This window comes from Citrus sinensis, chromosome 7 (assembly GCF_022201045.2).
Source record: "Citrus sinensis cultivar Valencia sweet orange chromosome 7, DVS_A1.0, whole genome shotgun sequence".
Lineage (NCBI taxonomy): Eukaryota > Viridiplantae > Streptophyta > Magnoliopsida > Sapindales > Rutaceae > Citrus > Citrus sinensis.
The window spans coordinates 24,633,664-24,649,138 of NC_068562.1; the positions used below are offsets into that span (position 1 = coordinate 24,633,664).

Consider the following 15,475-nt stretch of genomic DNA (forward strand, 5'->3'; position numbering starts at 1 on the left):
TTATTTTATATTTACATTTTTTCACAGCAGATATAATTTAAAAGTTACATCACGTCAAAATCAAATATGGTCATAACCAAGCACTTATTTAAAAAACATAATACATATAAGGAAAAATGACACTTATACCCTTAAGTTTTAGAAAAATGATCACAAAAACTGTTAAGTTTTATGGGACATTAAAATTCCTTTTTAACCATAATACCCTTTGAATTTAGTAGTTAGAAAATTGACTTTAAGGGTTTTTTTAAATTAATACAAATTTAATATAAATAATATAATTTATCTAGTAGACTAATAATATTAAATTATTTTTGACAATTAAAATAATATTAAAAATTTAAATTATTCTTTATTTTAGTAATATATTTGTATTTATTACAGAGATTTTAAATAAATATTTTACAATTAACAAAAAAAATTCCTATTAACAATATTAAAATTAATTTTTATAATATTCAAAATAATTTTAATTAATTAATTTTATTATTATGCTTCTATTTATTATTAAAAATTACTTTAATATAATAAAATAGATCTATTGATTATAAAATTTTGAGATGAATCTTTTTTAAATATATAGAATTAAAGGATAATATGATTAAAAAGAAGTCTTCGTATTTCTTATTAAAAGTTTAAGAGTTTTTGTCACCATTTCTCTGTATCTCAGGGTGTACATGCTATCTTCTATATAAACAATCACATGGTTCAACCGACGTCGTTTAAAAACGAAACGGTGTCATTAATTTCTCAAGCCCAACGCTTCGTTTCGTTCGTCTCTCTAAAAGGTGAAACCCGCATAAAAACCTCCACTGCTCACCGAACACTGCGTTAGCTCGGATAAACTTCGTGCATTTTCTCCTTCACTTTCCCGCACGAGAAAGTGAGAGAAAGTAGCCGAGAAAATTCCATTGTTTCCATGAAATAAAATAAAGTAACAATAAAACAAAAATGCAGTCTCATTTCTCACAACAGCTCGATTCAATTACATTCCCAAAGCACTTCCCCTCTCATTTTTCTCGGTTTAATAAACACATTTTCCGAACCAAATTGAGTTCAAAGAGGCGCTCTTTCGTTACAGTTAAGCACAACCGGGTCAGTGTTAGTGCTTGTAAAGCTTCAAGTTCCAACTCAGTCGTATCATCATCTACGAACTCAGAAGAAGATGCCGAGTCAACTCAGCTTTTCGAGGTTTCTTATTTTTGTTTTTTAAAATTTTAAAATTATGTTGTTCTTTTAATACATTATTAACTTATGTCAGTTTGAAATGGTGTTAGACGCGCGTTCAAAAATCCATATCAAGTTGTTAGATTTTGTTTTGTAATTTTATATTTATTGTTTTGTTTTGGGAGTGCTTTTATAGAAAGTGCATTCTAATGAAAAGGCAACCAATTTCTAGAAGTTATTATTATTATTTTATTTTTAATTCAGCTAAATGCTGCAAAAGACATTGATTTCTACTGCAAAATACATTAATTTCTATTACTGGGAAGCGTTTTTGCTGTTTCCAAAAGCACTTCCTGATATATCAGTTTTTTTTTATTGTTATTATTATTTTTCAATTATTTGCTTTTGTGTTTGAAAATTTTCAATCTAAAGATTTATTTGATATTTTATCAGAAACTGAAGGAAGCAGAGAGGCAACGGATTAACAAATTGGAAGAATTTGATAGAAAGGCCAATGTGCAGCTGGAGAGGCAGCTTGTGCTGGCTTCGGAATGGAGCAGAGTGTTAATGACTATGTGTGGAAGGTTGAAAGGAACAGAGTTGGACCCTGAGAATTCGCATAGGATTGACTTCAGTGATTTTTGGAAGCTTCTTAACTCAAATAGTGTCCAATATATGGAGTACTCAAACTATGGTCAAACTGTATCTGGTAGGGAGTTTGTTCTTCGTTGCTTATGAAAATTCAATTTTTAATTGTTTTGCTGGTTTCAAGCTTGTATTTAATAATTGGAAAATTTATTTAGGTAGCTAGATTTATAAAATTGTATTTATTGTTTGTTATTTTAGAAAGACATTTTGGGTTTTATAATGGCTAAAATGTAAAGCATGTATGAGAGAACAAAACATACAATGGTAAAAAGCATCTCTAGTGCATTCCGTTGGTGTTGCAAAGTTGAATGTTATGGATATTCTATTTTTAGTTAATGATTAAATGTCTCACGTAGGTTCATGAGCAGCTGTGTAAACATACATAAAATGCTTAGTATAAAAAAGTTGATGATTACCATAAGAATTGTGTTTCTAGACTCTAGTAGTCACTTCATTACTTGAGTCTTGTGTGCATCAACTCTTCGGAGAGAGCTTCAGTCAAACATTAACCTGAATATACATAGAACATGTCCATTCTGTACTGTCATAAATCTTAATCTGTTGATGGGAGATGGATTCACCTTGATATGTTTTTAACCTTGGATTTCTGCATAGATAAAGTTATATAAGTTGGTAAATGATGCTCTTAATTTAATTGACGAAGTTGGCTCTAAGAATTATTGAACCAGTAAAATTGCTTTTATGGCCTTCTTTTATTTATTTATTGGGCTTAAGCCTGAGCTGAAGCTGGATTCAAAGTATTGATTTGGCAGATTTATTAGAAATTTAGAAAGAACAATGTAAAAGAGTATGCAAGACATAATCACAGTGTGCTCGAAACAAAATGAATTGTAGTACCAGGCTTACCAAGGAAAAATGAGGAGATGAATTTTATTAGTGATCCTCAAATGGCTTCTTATGGGCTTACATCTTCAATCCTAGTAGAATTCATTTTAAATTTGTCTCTTGAGAAATACATTTAATTGGTGAATGTTAAACATCTATTAAACCGTGATAGCCTGTGAAGTAATTTGAAAATATGATGCATAAGACTGCAAATTGAAGTATATTTATACTGAATTCTGAAACCAATTTCTGTAGATTATATTTATATTGCAATCTTTACTTAATTCTCTCTTAAATGGACTCCATTGGAAATCTCTTCTTTGCTTGTCCATTACTTGGCCTCTGGACTACGTTTTCAAACTCATATATGCTCTAACCTATTTGGTCCTTAATTTTTGCTTCCAATTTCATTTTCCTATTCTATTCTTTGTTTGAATTGCTCAATGTTTTACTCTGATGAGACAGAAAGCATTTTTCATAATACTTTTTAGAGGAAATGTGAACCGACTGTCCACTTTTGGACTGGGTGACAATTACATAATAAATTTACTCACATAATAAAGAAACAAACTCAATTTGTGTAAAACGGCCTCTCAATAAATAATGAAAAATGAAGAATCCTGAAATTCATTTATAACAGAAGCCCAAAGTGATGTTGATGAACAAACTCTATCCCACCAAATCTCATGCTCATGAAAATGATGTATTATACCTGCTATTTCTTTTTCTCTTGCTTAATCAGCTTAGCGTTTAGATTGTAATTCTTTTTATGACTTCTCTGGTGGTTTCTTGTTGTTGAATATGTTGGAATCTTTTTGTTAAATTTCATTTTTCAGTGATTTTGCCATACTACAAAGATGCAAAAGTTGAAGGAAAAGAAGGGAATCCAGGGAAGGACATCATTTATCGCCGCCATGTGGTAGATCGTATGCCCATTGATTGTTGGAATGATGTATGGCAAAAGCTGCACCAGCAAGTAGTAAATGTTGATGTAGTTAATGTGAATACAGTATCTGCAGAAGTCTACTCTAGTGTTGCTACAGCAGTCATATGGTCTATGCGACTTGCCCTTGCTGTTGGATTATACATTTGGATTGACAATATAATGAGGCCAATATATGCTAAGTTAATACCTTGTGACTTGGGAACTCCTCCCCAAAAAACCAGGCAGCCACTCCAGCGCCGTGCACTTGGATCATTAGGCAAGAGTCGGTAAGTGGATAGTGATTTATGAGTGACTTGTTTTTAAATACTGTTATTTTTCTTTCATCTGATAAATGTTTAATGTCCTTCATATGATAAATGGTTAATGTCCCTCATTTTTATGAGTTGAGAGTATTCTTGGTGTCACATACTCTTGTCTAGTAAGAGTTCTTTTTTCCAATTGGATCATGAAAACTAAGCATTTTATGTTGAGAAAATTCAGACGAATGAGTGTGGCCTAGCAATATAATATTTGTTACCTTACTTCCAGGGCAAAGTTTATATCGGCAGAAGAAACTACTGGAGTTACCTTTGATGATTTTGCTGGTCAGGAGTATATAAAGAGAGAACTGCAAGAGATTGTGCGTATTTTAAAGAATGATGAGGAGTTCCAAAACAAAGGTATTTATTGCCCAAAAGGTGTCCTTCTACATGGGCCTCCAGGAACTGGTAAAACGCTGTTGGCTAAAGCTATTGCTGGTGAAGCAGGAGTGCCTTTCTTTGCAGCAAATGGTACTGATTTTGTGGAGGTAAGTTCTGATTCTCTGAAAAAATATGATAAAGGTGGAAAAAGTAATGAAGATGCACGTGAATTGTTTTTTGTCTCCTAACGCCATATGGTTTCCTGACACTTATGATACCTTTCAGTTTATGGTTTGTTGACAATCTTGGTGGTTATGCTAGGGAAATGCAGCCAGTTCATTGTTTTGCATATCACCTAGTCAATCCTAAACCGAGTTTTTTTTTCCAGAATGTATGGAACCATGGTCCTTGGAATTGATAAACTTGATTGATAATATTATGTTCAGATTATGTTGTGGGATGATAACTATTTATTGGAAGTATATCCTGTTGTGCAACATTGGAATGAAGATTCAAACATAGTATTTTTTTTAAGTGCATTTCTATGGAACTCTTGGAAATTCAGCAATTGTCTTTTGTTGAGACAATGATGTTGACATATTAGTAACTTCGAAAATCTGGCTAATAAACTTCACCTTTTAGATGTTCGTGGGCGTGGCAGCATCACGTGTCAAGGATCTTTTTGCTAGTGCAAGATCATTTGCACCTTCCATCATTTTTATTGATGAGATTGATGCAATTGGTAGCAAGCGTGGTGGACCTGATATTGGCGGGGTAAGATATATATACATATACATTATACATATACATATGCATACAGATACATACAGATACACACACACATAATGACTCTTGTTTCATCTACAAAACAAGTTTTGTTTCCTAAGTATCTTTTCTGTTCCTGTACCAGAAATATTTAAAAGGGAAAAGAACATAAAATAATGAACTTGATTACTTTTCTGCATTTTTTCCTATAAAAGTGGACAATGCAATGTGATTAACTGGTTATTACACACCAAATTCAGTTAATGTTATTGTAGACGATACTAATTACTGTTAAAAACAAATGAACTGTACATGTTTCTCTTTCTCCTTTTCTTCCCCTGTATTTATAAATTTTCCAGGGTTCGAGAAGTAAAATAGATCATATAATGTTTCTGGAGCATTGTGTGTATGATAAATAACTTAATGGATGATGACCATTTTCTGCTTGAGTGTTAGTTTCGTTTTTTCTGTGGACATGTATACGTCTGCATTATAAATGCTATAGTGCAAGGTTGCACAGAATAGTGAGCATTTTATCTTGGCATGCACGTACCTAAGTGTCTATTACCCAGTCAGTCTATGATCATACTTATGTCTATAGGAATTTAAAAATTGATGTAGATTATTGGGCGACCACTAAGTGGGGGTTCTATGTTCTTTTTGTTTAACTTTTTCATTCTTCTGTTCATTTTTGGTCCTTTTGTCTCTCTATTTTGGGTTCATCTCTCTTAAAAGGCGTTTGAAATGTGATTGGATATAAGAATTTAATAACTGGCAAGCAAGCTCACTGCCAGTTTTAAATTTCATTTTTCCATAAATTTTTAATCTCTGTTCTCCAGAGGTTTTTACATGCATGTGTTTTCCAAATAGTCTAGTAATTTTTAAATTTTATGTTGTATCTCCTGCCTGAACTAATATATGTATGTTTTTAGAAATGATAAATGTTGTTCTTCTAATAAAAAATGTAAATTTGGTTTCATTTATTTTAGATTTGTATTTTTCTATACATCTCTGTTGCAACTACATTTGAGTCCTCAAATTGCTACGTCAGTAGAATTTCATAGTTTCCCAGTTATTTTGTGGTATGGTTGTATGAAAGTTTTCCATTCGAATTTCAAAGCTTGCTTGTGAGCACACACACACACATTTATGTTAGTGGGGAGGAATGAACTAGAGCTTGGAGTGTCTATTTGAATAATGAAGTGAAAAGAACAGTTGAATTATTTTATATGGCCATCCTTATTATACAATAATTTACTGATACCAGTTTGCGTGTGTATGGGATAGAAACAAGTGTCAGGCTGTGGTGTATTTATATGTCTGATGATCAAAGATGGCTTCTGGGTTGACATGAAATGGTGCTAATATTCTGAAAAGGGACTTAAGGCAAGTGAAGTATATATAGAATCATGACTGATCTATACTGGAGCTTTTTGTAGTACATATAGGCTGCAGGATTTTTCTAGTTTAAACCATTGGAGCTTTTTGCAGGATTTATGATTTTATTTATCAATTGACTATTAACATCCAATTTTGGAGTTTGATGTGATTTATAAGGACTGGGACTGTTTCTGATCTAGATGTTGATTTAGCAAAAGCATTATCCTTCAAAAATTTATATCATGGAGTAATCGAATAAATTTGTACGTACTTATAATTTCTTTTGCTGAATAAAGAGAAAGTATCAGGTGAGTGATGTACTGCATATTTATACGCCCATTCAATTAAATGTTACCACGTAGACACATTACAGTAATAAAAATAGATGCGAGAAAATTCAAAACATGTGGCATGATTTTTAATGGATGGTCTTATTGGGACCATCCTAAGACTTTCTCCTCAATATATTACATGCACACTTGTTCTAACACTGGACAGTTCATCCTAGACTCATAACTAAATACATTTTTGTTGCATATTTAGTATGATGTTTATTTATAGTGATGTACATACAGAATTGTATGTTTTTCTGCCATTTCTCGCTGATTTGTCGAATATAATGGTCTGTGTATATAATTGCTTCATGTAGGGTGGTGCAGAAAGGGAACAAGGCCTGCTTCAGATATTGACTGAGATGGATGGATTTAAAGTTTCTACATCACAGGTAGCTTTTAAATATTCTATTGGACTAAACAGAATATTCATTTTTGTTAATTAACTGCTAAATGGGTTTGTCAGGTGTTAGTTATTGGTGCAACTAATAGACTGGACATTCTTGATCCTGCTCTCTTGAGAAAGGGCCGTTTTGACAAGATTGTGAGGGTTGGTTTGCCATCTAAGGATGGTAGATTTGCAATATTGAAGGTATTTTTCCCTCTTTTTTTTTTTTAAATTTTTTTAATGTGTTTGGCTTAAGGGAATGCTAGCTTTCTCCTCTTTGTACTGTATCTATTAGTGGAATACATTGTTGCTCATAACAGGTGCATGCTAGAAATAAATATTTTCGCTCAGAGGAGGAAAAGGACGTTCTACTGCAAGAAATTGCAGAGCTTACAGAAGATTTTACTGGGGCAGAGCTGCAAAATATACTGTATGGAATGCTTTCTATTGACTTTGGTGACTCAACCTTTGGAAAGTTGGTTAATCATTCTGAAACTTAATGGCAGGAATGAAGCCGGAATTTTGACTGCCAGGAAAGATTTAGACTACATTGGGCGAGAAGAACTTTTAGAAGCTTTGAAACGGGTTAGTGCTGAGTTCACCATATCATGCTTGACAGAATTGACTCTATTTGTGATTGGATTCCCGTTTCTCACTTTATTTATTTATTTTCTTTGACATTTCAGCAAAAGGGCACGTTTGAAACAGGGCAAGAAGACAGTACTGATATTCCAGAAGAATTGAAATTGAGGTTGGCATATAGAGAAGCAGCTGTAGCTGTTCTTGCATGCCACTTGCCAGATCCCTACCGTCCAATCATAGAGGTTGCTATGATTGTTCATGATTGTTCATCGGCAGTGCCATTTTGTTTCCTGTGGTATTGTAATGTCTTTATGTATCTTTACATGTGTTAATTAAATCTTCATATATATGAATATATTTTTTGCAGACGGACATAAAATCAATCCGAAGCCAACCAAATATGCGTTATGCCGAAATTTCAGGCAGAGTTTTTTCGAGAAAAAACGATTATTTGAATGCAATAGTCCGTGCTTGTGGTCGTAAGTTACATTTTTTCGTATAAAGCATCTCTGGAGCAGTTTATTTCATCATTTTTGTTTGTGAACATCAACATTTGAATGAATTCACATTCAACTTCGTGTAGTCTGCAATTTGCTTAATATATTTGCAAGTTTGTATGAAATTAATTTACAAATTTTATTTAAATTTTAACTTAGGTTATTTATTAACTTTACAGATTGTGAATGATGATTTTTAATACTTAGTTTATTACTATTTTTTAATCTTATAGATATCTATCAGTAAAGTATCAAATTAAATTTATGGCTGAGGGTATGTTCTTTTATTGAGTGAAGAGTCCTAAGTTATGTTCATTAAATCATAAGAAATTAATAAAAATAAATAAAGAGCTTCAATCTTAATAAAAATAAACGTAAAGAAATTAAATAAACTTCAACTTTACAAAATTATGAACCTGGTTGTTTTTAATCCTGGATAATTTGAGTAAGGTCATGGTTCGTTGATTCAAACTTGTTGCAAGGTTTATCCTTTGTCTTTTTCAAGATGTATTTTTCCATATTTGAAAAAGCCTATTAAAATAGTCTTATTATGAGTTTATCTTGGAGGCACCTTCTAATGACATGCCTCACACTTCTCAGTCCATTGAATTTTAATTTAATTTTGATTGCTGAAGAGTATATATTCTTTGGATATCGCGTGTATCTTTGGTTCTATATGAATAAATTTAATGACTCACTGACCTCCTATTTAGCTCGAGTAATTGAGGAGCAGATGTTTGGGATTGACAACATGTGCTGGATCTCTTCAAAGGCTACACTAGATGCTTCAAGGCTTGCAGAATTTTTGATTCTGCAGACTGGGATGACGGCATTTGGGAAAGCATACTATAGGAATCAAAGTGATCTAGTGCCAAATGTGCGTCTCTGTAACATGTTAATTTTGTGACTATCTTGGTTAAGCTCAATAAAGAGTTCATCTAAAGAAAATAAATTGTACTGATAGTTTTGACTTATTGATTATAACAGCTTGCAACCAAACTTGAAGCACTTCGAGATGAATATATGCGTTTTGCTGTGGAAAAATGTGTGTCTGTGCTCAGAGAATACCATTCAGCTGTGGAGACAATTACAGGTTATATTGATAGATTCATTCAAGATATTAGTCCTTGCACATTATGTTGTTTTTGAAATATTCCGATGACTCAATTTGGTTGGCTTCAATGTGCGGTAAAATTTTAAGGTTATGAACCATGAATGATTCCATGTTAAGAGCAAAGTGTAATACTGTTCAAATCCATGCCTTCATCCTGTGCAGATATTTTACTCGAAAAGGGTGAGATTAAAGCTGAGGAAATTTGGGACATATATAAAAAGGCGCCTCAAATACCTCAGGTAGTTTATTAACAAGGAATGTAAAATGAATTTCCATGATGCTTGTTTCCTAGGCACAGCAGTGCTTTGCATCTTTATTATTATGTTTGCACAAATCTAGATATCTTTACTACATATAATTTTCTGGAAATTGATATAAATGATGGAGTTTTTGATGTGCAATTTGAAACCTGTTTGTGAGAATCTATTTTGAGCTTATTGTTCATTTTCTTGATGGTGGAACTTTAATAGGGTTATGTTCACTTTCAAGTGCTTTTGATCATGTAGACATTGTAATGCTTTTCGTTGCTTGTTTTTCAGCCTGCTGTAAGTCCAGTTGATGAGTATGGTGCTTTAATTTATGCTGGCCGATGGGGAATTCAGGGAGTCTCGCTACCAGGAAGGGCCACGTTTGCACCAGGAAACGTTGGGTTTGCAACTTTTGGTGCACCTCGCCCTATGCAGGTCAGTGGAATAGCTACTACTAAATTTCTGTACCATACTTGACTGTACCAGCTAATGATACGTTTATTCTCTTAATTTTGGTTGTCTCCATCTGCAGACCCAAACTGTAAGTGATGAAACCTGGAAGCTAATAGACAGTATTTGGGACAAAAGGGTTGAGGAAATTAAAGCTGAAGCTTCAATGGAGGTTGAAGAAGACAATCAAAAGCCACAACTTTTGATGGCCAGCCATTTCCTTTGAATGTACAATCTGTTCTCCATATACCAGGTTTGTATGCAGTTTCTTGACATGATAATTGCATTATTTCATTGCAAGAAAATTTTTTCTTATCGTCTTTTCTGATTTGGTAGAGGTGGCTGCTGGTGGATAGAGCCTTAATTAACTTATGCATCTGAGGATTATAAGATTTTCTTTGCAAAATTTCCTGAAAATTGATTGTTCCTTACCACACATGCCCCCATAACAGTTAAAATATTTATTTCTCCTTTTTTGAGCATACCTTCTTACAATCTCGAACAGGTTCTGGTTGTCATTGCTCTCTTTTTCGTCCACTGTCAAACATATCATAGACATTAGCCTCTTTGATGCATCCTGATTTATGAAGTTGATAAAGATTGTCACCCTCATATCGAAGCAGGCCTTGAAAATCTGAGCCCGACTTTGAAGATTTTTGTGCTTGAGCTGCTGACAGGGCCTGCTGACAGGCCAGAAGTTAAGTTTGATACTTTGTTGAAAGTCATTGTCGTTGTATACCATCATTGAAGCCCTTTACATATACTGTATGTATAGACAGATAAAAGAAAATTTTGAACTTGTATGATTTGAGCCTTTATGTCTGTCCTTAGTTTGTAGGTTCTTTAATTGTAAATTAGTGAATTTCAGTTTGTAGGTTCTTTAATTGTAAATTAGTGAATTTTGATATTTGAAGGGATAATTGAATGAATTCCAAAGTTTCATTCTGCAAATTCTTGTGGGTAGCAGTTTTAATTCATTACATGCATATTATATATTTCATTAACATCTAGTTAAAAATTAGCAACTACAAAAAGATTATGAACCTGCTGCCTTATTTTTGTTTTAGCTGGCAGTTAATCAAGTGCCAAACGGCACGTTGATTTCTCATTTATTAAAATTTTGACAGAAAAGTTTTTCCGAATGTAAGTAGAAATAACTGTTGGAAGTTGGATTTCATGTTTCTTAAGGGAATACCACCTCTTTTCCCATCTCATGCAAATGGGAGTTTTGAGTGTTTTGTGTGGTTAGTGGGAGGTTGATTTTTTTTAAAATATTTATAAATAGATCTGATCATTTGAGGTTTAAATATTCAATATTAGAATTTTACATTCAGGGGTTATGGCAGAATTTAGCCATGAGATTAATATCACAACAAGTATGACTTTTAATTTGAAAAAGAAAAAGTTACACAACCAATGCTTTCGGCTGTTATTTTAACGTTAGGATGTAATTGAGTAATAAAATAAATAAGAGACTTAAGCAGTAAAAATGAAAGATAAAAATAATTATGGCATCCAAATGTCAATCTCTCAAGTATAAAAATATACATGCAGTATATGTATTATCGAGAGTGTTCTTGTGCCGGCGGTCGCGCACCTTATCCCTTTATATTATATTACCATATATCTTTCATATTTTTATTGAAAAATCCTTCTTTATCTACTTTCTGTCAACAAAAAGAGTGAAAAAAAAAACCCTTTAGATTATAGGCTCCATCATAATAATTTTCAAGACCGGAAAAACTAGATCCTGAAGTGTAGGCAACTGGGATCCACGTCTTCTGGTAATCGATGCTGAGGAGGAAACTCGGGAAGAAGGCTAGCAATGTGTCTAGCATTCTCCAAATAAATTGGGTACTCATCTTCAGCTGGCACCGTTGCTTGCTTTGCATGAAGCTTGTGACTATTTTGCTTACCAATAATCAATTCCTCGAATGCTGTCATAAAACACCAAGTACCCGTCTTGATGTTGAAATTGTACAAGGGCAGAAATCGCTGGCCGTATATAGCTATAAACTCCAATGCTTCAAGAACGAACTCGAATTCTTCGTTTGACATGTAGTAAGGGAAGCTAATTCTTGTCCATCCCGGCTTCACCCCAACATAACCCTGCAGTAAATTGAACATTATAACCATATTCAACTAATGCTGTTGTGCGAAGAACATGTATATACGCAAGGACTAAGAATGACCTTTTGTATTGCAGAACGAATTTGATATGATTGAGCCTCATCCAAATCAAGCAGATGGTGACCATAGGGTCCGGCGCAGGCACACCCGCCGCGTGCTTGGATGCCGAACAAGTCATTCAAGAGTGTTGCTACAAAGGGTCCGTGCAGAGGCTTGTCTGTCTCTGTTTTCGTGTTCTCACCAAGGGAAGAATTGGTGGTAGAAGAATGTATGTTGAAAGACAGTATAGCTTGTCTTTTGGTGCTTGTGTTTCCTAAAATCTTGATGTTTTGGTTTGGTAGAAGCCTCTCTAGTGCTCTTTCGATGTAAGTTTCTTCCTGTTTCTTGATCACTTCATGACTAATGTATTCTTTTACCCAAAAGGCCAATGCTGCTCTAATCATTTGAATAACTTGTGGTGTCCCTCCACTTTCTCTTTCTTCTATGTCTTCCAAATACAACGTGTCCTGCAATTTATGAACAATGAATTTAGTCTATACAATCCAAATCAAGCATTTATTTGCACTAATAAGCTCGAACAGAAGTAAGAAAGTTTACCTTTTCATTGAAGCCATTGACATAATTAACCGTTCCACCTCCACAAGTTGAAGGGGGAAATGAACCCAGCTGATACAAAGCCTTGGTCATCAGAAGGATGCCAGGAGATCCTGGCCCTCCAAGGAACTTATGCGTACTAAGAAAAATTGCATCATAGCCATCAGTCTGTCCTGACCTCATGTCAATCTCGACATAAGGGCCACTGTCATATCATAAAATTATAAAGCCAAGAGATTAATGATCAAACTATAATGCTACAATTGAAAGGAAAATAATGACGCAGAAGTGCGTAAAATTTTGTGTACCTTGCAGCAAAGTCAAAGCATGCAAAGCCTCCATATTGGTGAAGAAGTCTAGCAATTGATCTTGTATCTGAATAAATCCCAGTCACATTACTACAAGCTGAAAAAGAACCTAATATTGGTCTCTTAGCATCTTTATACAACTCAAGTTTTGATCTCAGAGCTTCAATATCTAATAAGCCATCATCATCAAGACCAATCTCTACAACTTCAGCTAAGCTCTGCCTCCATGAAAGCAGATTTGAATGGTGCTCGTGAGGCCCTACAAAAACCACCCATCTCTCTTCATCTCTTAAACATTTTATAAGCTTCTCCCTTAGAATCGATGGCACTGCAATCCCCATAACTTCTTGCAGCCTTTTAATTGCAGCTGTTGTCCCTGAGCCACAAAATATCATTGCATCTTCTTGTCCACCACCTAAGCATTTCTTAATGTAATTTGATGCTTCATGCACCATGTTTGTCGTATGTTGTCCCACATAACTATCACAAGTGTGAGTGTTTCCTATATAAACAAGAATATGAATAAATAAATAAATAAATAATTACATTTGACAAATTCAAAATCAAATTGTTCTAATTACAAATATGATAAAGAATTCGGTTACATTTCAATTTTTTTTTTTCAAATCACTTGCTGACAAACTACTGGGAGAAAGGTTAACAATTGATCAATAATTTTTTTTTTTAATCTTAAGTCTGATTTCTCAGGTAAGATAGTAAAAGACATAAAAAAGTTAATAGAATCTTGGTTTAGACTATGATGAATTTTGAAACCTGAGGAGAAAATGATTAATTTACCGAAACAATAGGGGGTTTTGATCTAAACAAATGAAAATATGAAGTCAAATACAATTATACAAGTATGTTGAAGTAAGTACCATAGAAGGGAAGCACATTGTTGATGATATAATTTTCAATGTAGCGAAGAGACCTGCCAGAGGCAGTGTGATCAGCATAAGTGAGTCTTCTTTTTCCAAATGGAGAATCAAATTCTGCATTTTTACCAATTATCTGAGACTGCAGCCATGTAAGTTTTTTCTCTGAAGATGAGATGCTTTTGGGCACACTGCCCATATCTTGTGCGCCAAATGATTCTGAGTGATGATGGGGTTGCTCATTTTCAAATTCTGATGAACATGTTTTTTTACAGTAACTTGTGCTCTTGCTTCTGGCTTTGAACTGCTTAAGCTTCATGCTTTAGAGAAGATAATTAATCAATAAGCAAGAAGAAGGGAAAAAAAAAAAAATGGAATTCTAAATTGTCTTGTAAAGACGCGGTGCAATAAATCAAATGATCTTGGTTGTTTATAAAACAAGCGATTGATTCAGTTTACAGTGGGTTACAACCAATGGTAGCAAAAAAATCAAGCTGCTGCTGTAAAACTGGAGTGGAATAAGACCACATAATGGTCTCATTTATAGAACGTCGAATCAATTGTTGACCACAGTTTGTTTTTGTTTATATACCTTTCCGGGTCAATAACTTGTGTGGAACCCTGATTTTTCACAAGCACCCACAGTAAATTTTCGCAAGTTTAATTATTATATTATACAAATCGTTCCCACTTTGGATTTTGCAAAACATTAAACTTGGTGAAAAATATATGTATGTTAAAGAAATAGACTTATGAACCAAAAAAATTGGTGGGCAATACGAAAGTCATTAATTTCTTCTCCATACACAATCTACGCGGGATGTTTATTGTTTAATAGTCTCCTTCCCTCATAATCGGGTGGCTAAAAGGTCAACGGAAATATAATTAAAAAAAAATTCGAAATATAATTCGTAGTGGTTTTGTTTGTGGGTTTTGCAGCTTATAAGTTAGTCAAATCCTCACTGGTTATACAGTAAAATCTTTATAAATTGATAATGTTGCAACATACAAAACTTATTTATTTAAAAATATATTAATCAATTGATAAATTAATAATTTATTACTTTATATAGTGTATATATACAACTCAATGAACATACATTTTAATCAACTAAAAATTTATTATTTTTTACCAATTTAATAAATTAAAACAAGAAAATTTAAAATTATTGTATTTTAGAAGTCAAACATGGAACGTCTAGAAGCAATAAAAAAAAAGATGAGATCCAAATATATTTAAATTTTAAAAAATAACAATATAATTATATTTGTAATTTTAATAAAATTATTAATTTATAATACAAATGAGACCATAGAGTTGTATAAGTTTTTTTTATAAAAATATTATCTTATTAATTTATTAAAGTTATTAATTTAGCCCTCCGATTCAAGTTGGGACTGCGAAAAATTATTATATAATAAAGTTTATTAATTTGTCGAATATTAAATTATAGAATTTTTGCTATATATGGAATGTTACAATTGATAATTCCTCTCTTTTCTTGTATGCATAAAGACAAGATTATTTGTCTTAAATAATATATTGTAGGTCCTTAAAAAAGAGTTTTGGGATAAAATTTGATTT

The 15,475-nt window shown here is 33.0% G+C and overlaps 2 protein-coding genes across 6 annotated transcripts; one reads left to right on the forward strand and one right to left on the reverse strand.

Moving 5' to 3' along the window:
* The first annotated feature begins 773 nt into the window (after positions 1–773).
* Positions 774–12,331, forward strand: LOC102614574 (probable inactive ATP-dependent zinc metalloprotease FTSHI 4, chloroplastic). 5 transcript variants are annotated; one of them, XR_003066435.2, is made up of 18 exons: positions 775–1,191; positions 1,621–1,876; positions 3,498–3,873; positions 4,136–4,394; positions 4,870–5,001; positions 7,022–7,096; positions 7,171–7,296; positions 7,413–7,522; positions 7,599–7,677; positions 7,779–7,916; positions 8,042–8,153; positions 8,885–9,048; positions 9,159–9,264; positions 9,448–9,524; positions 9,825–9,968; positions 10,066–10,236; positions 10,489–10,821; positions 10,859–10,934. XR_003066435.2 is itself a non-coding variant. In XM_025101280.2 (17 exons), exons 1-16 carry the CDS (start codon positions 952–954, stop codon positions 10,207–10,209), a joined length of 2,538 nt encoding a protein of 845 aa, XP_024957048.1. In that variant the 5' UTR covers positions 774–951; the 3' UTR covers positions 10,210–10,236; positions 12,190–12,331. The 5 variants fall into 5 exon arrangements, 4 of the variants coding, with proteins under 4 accessions (XP_024957048.1, XP_006464638.1, XP_052300998.1 ...); XM_025101280.2 differs by lacking the exons at positions 10,489–10,821; positions 10,859–10,934 and adding an exon at positions 12,190–12,331 and having other exon boundaries at positions 774–1,191; XM_006464575.4 differs by having other exon boundaries at positions 774–1,191; positions 10,607–10,934.
* Positions 11,490–14,412, reverse strand: LOC102617600 (uncharacterized). The gene is made up of 5 exons (XM_006464811.4): positions 13,894–14,412; positions 13,016–13,517; positions 12,711–12,912; positions 12,176–12,619; positions 11,490–12,092 (listed from the first exon to the last, which is right to left on the reverse strand). Exons 1-5 carry the CDS (start codon positions 14,207–14,209, stop codon positions 11,727–11,729), a joined length of 1,830 nt encoding a protein of 609 aa, XP_006464874.1. The 5' UTR covers positions 14,210–14,412; the 3' UTR covers positions 11,490–11,726.
* Between the last annotated feature and the right edge of the window lie 1,063 nt (positions 14,413–15,475).

Coding starts and splice junctions, on each gene's coding strand:
- LOC102614574 (XM_025101280.2), top strand. CDS start 952: ATGCAGTCTCATTTCTCACAACAGCTCGATTCAATTACATTCCCAAAG. Junction 5,002..7,021: donor GTGGACCTGATATTGGCGGG/GTAAGATATATA, acceptor TGCTTCATGTAG/GGTGGTGCAGAAAGGGAACA. Junction 9,049..9,158: donor AAAGTGATCTAGTGCCAAAT/GTGCGTCTCTGT, acceptor TGATTATAACAG/CTTGCAACCAAACTTGAAGC.
- LOC102617600 (XM_006464811.4), bottom strand. CDS start 14,209: ATGAAGCTTAAGCAGTTCAAAGCCAGAAGCAAGAGCACAAGTTACTGT. Junction 12,913..13,015: donor TGCTTTGACTTTGCTGCAAG/GTACACAAAATT, acceptor ATGATATGACAG/TGGCCCTTATGTCGAGATTG. Junction 12,620..12,710: donor TCAATGGCTTCAATGAAAAG/GTAAACTTTCTT, acceptor CATAAATTGCAG/GACACGTTGTATTTGGAAGA.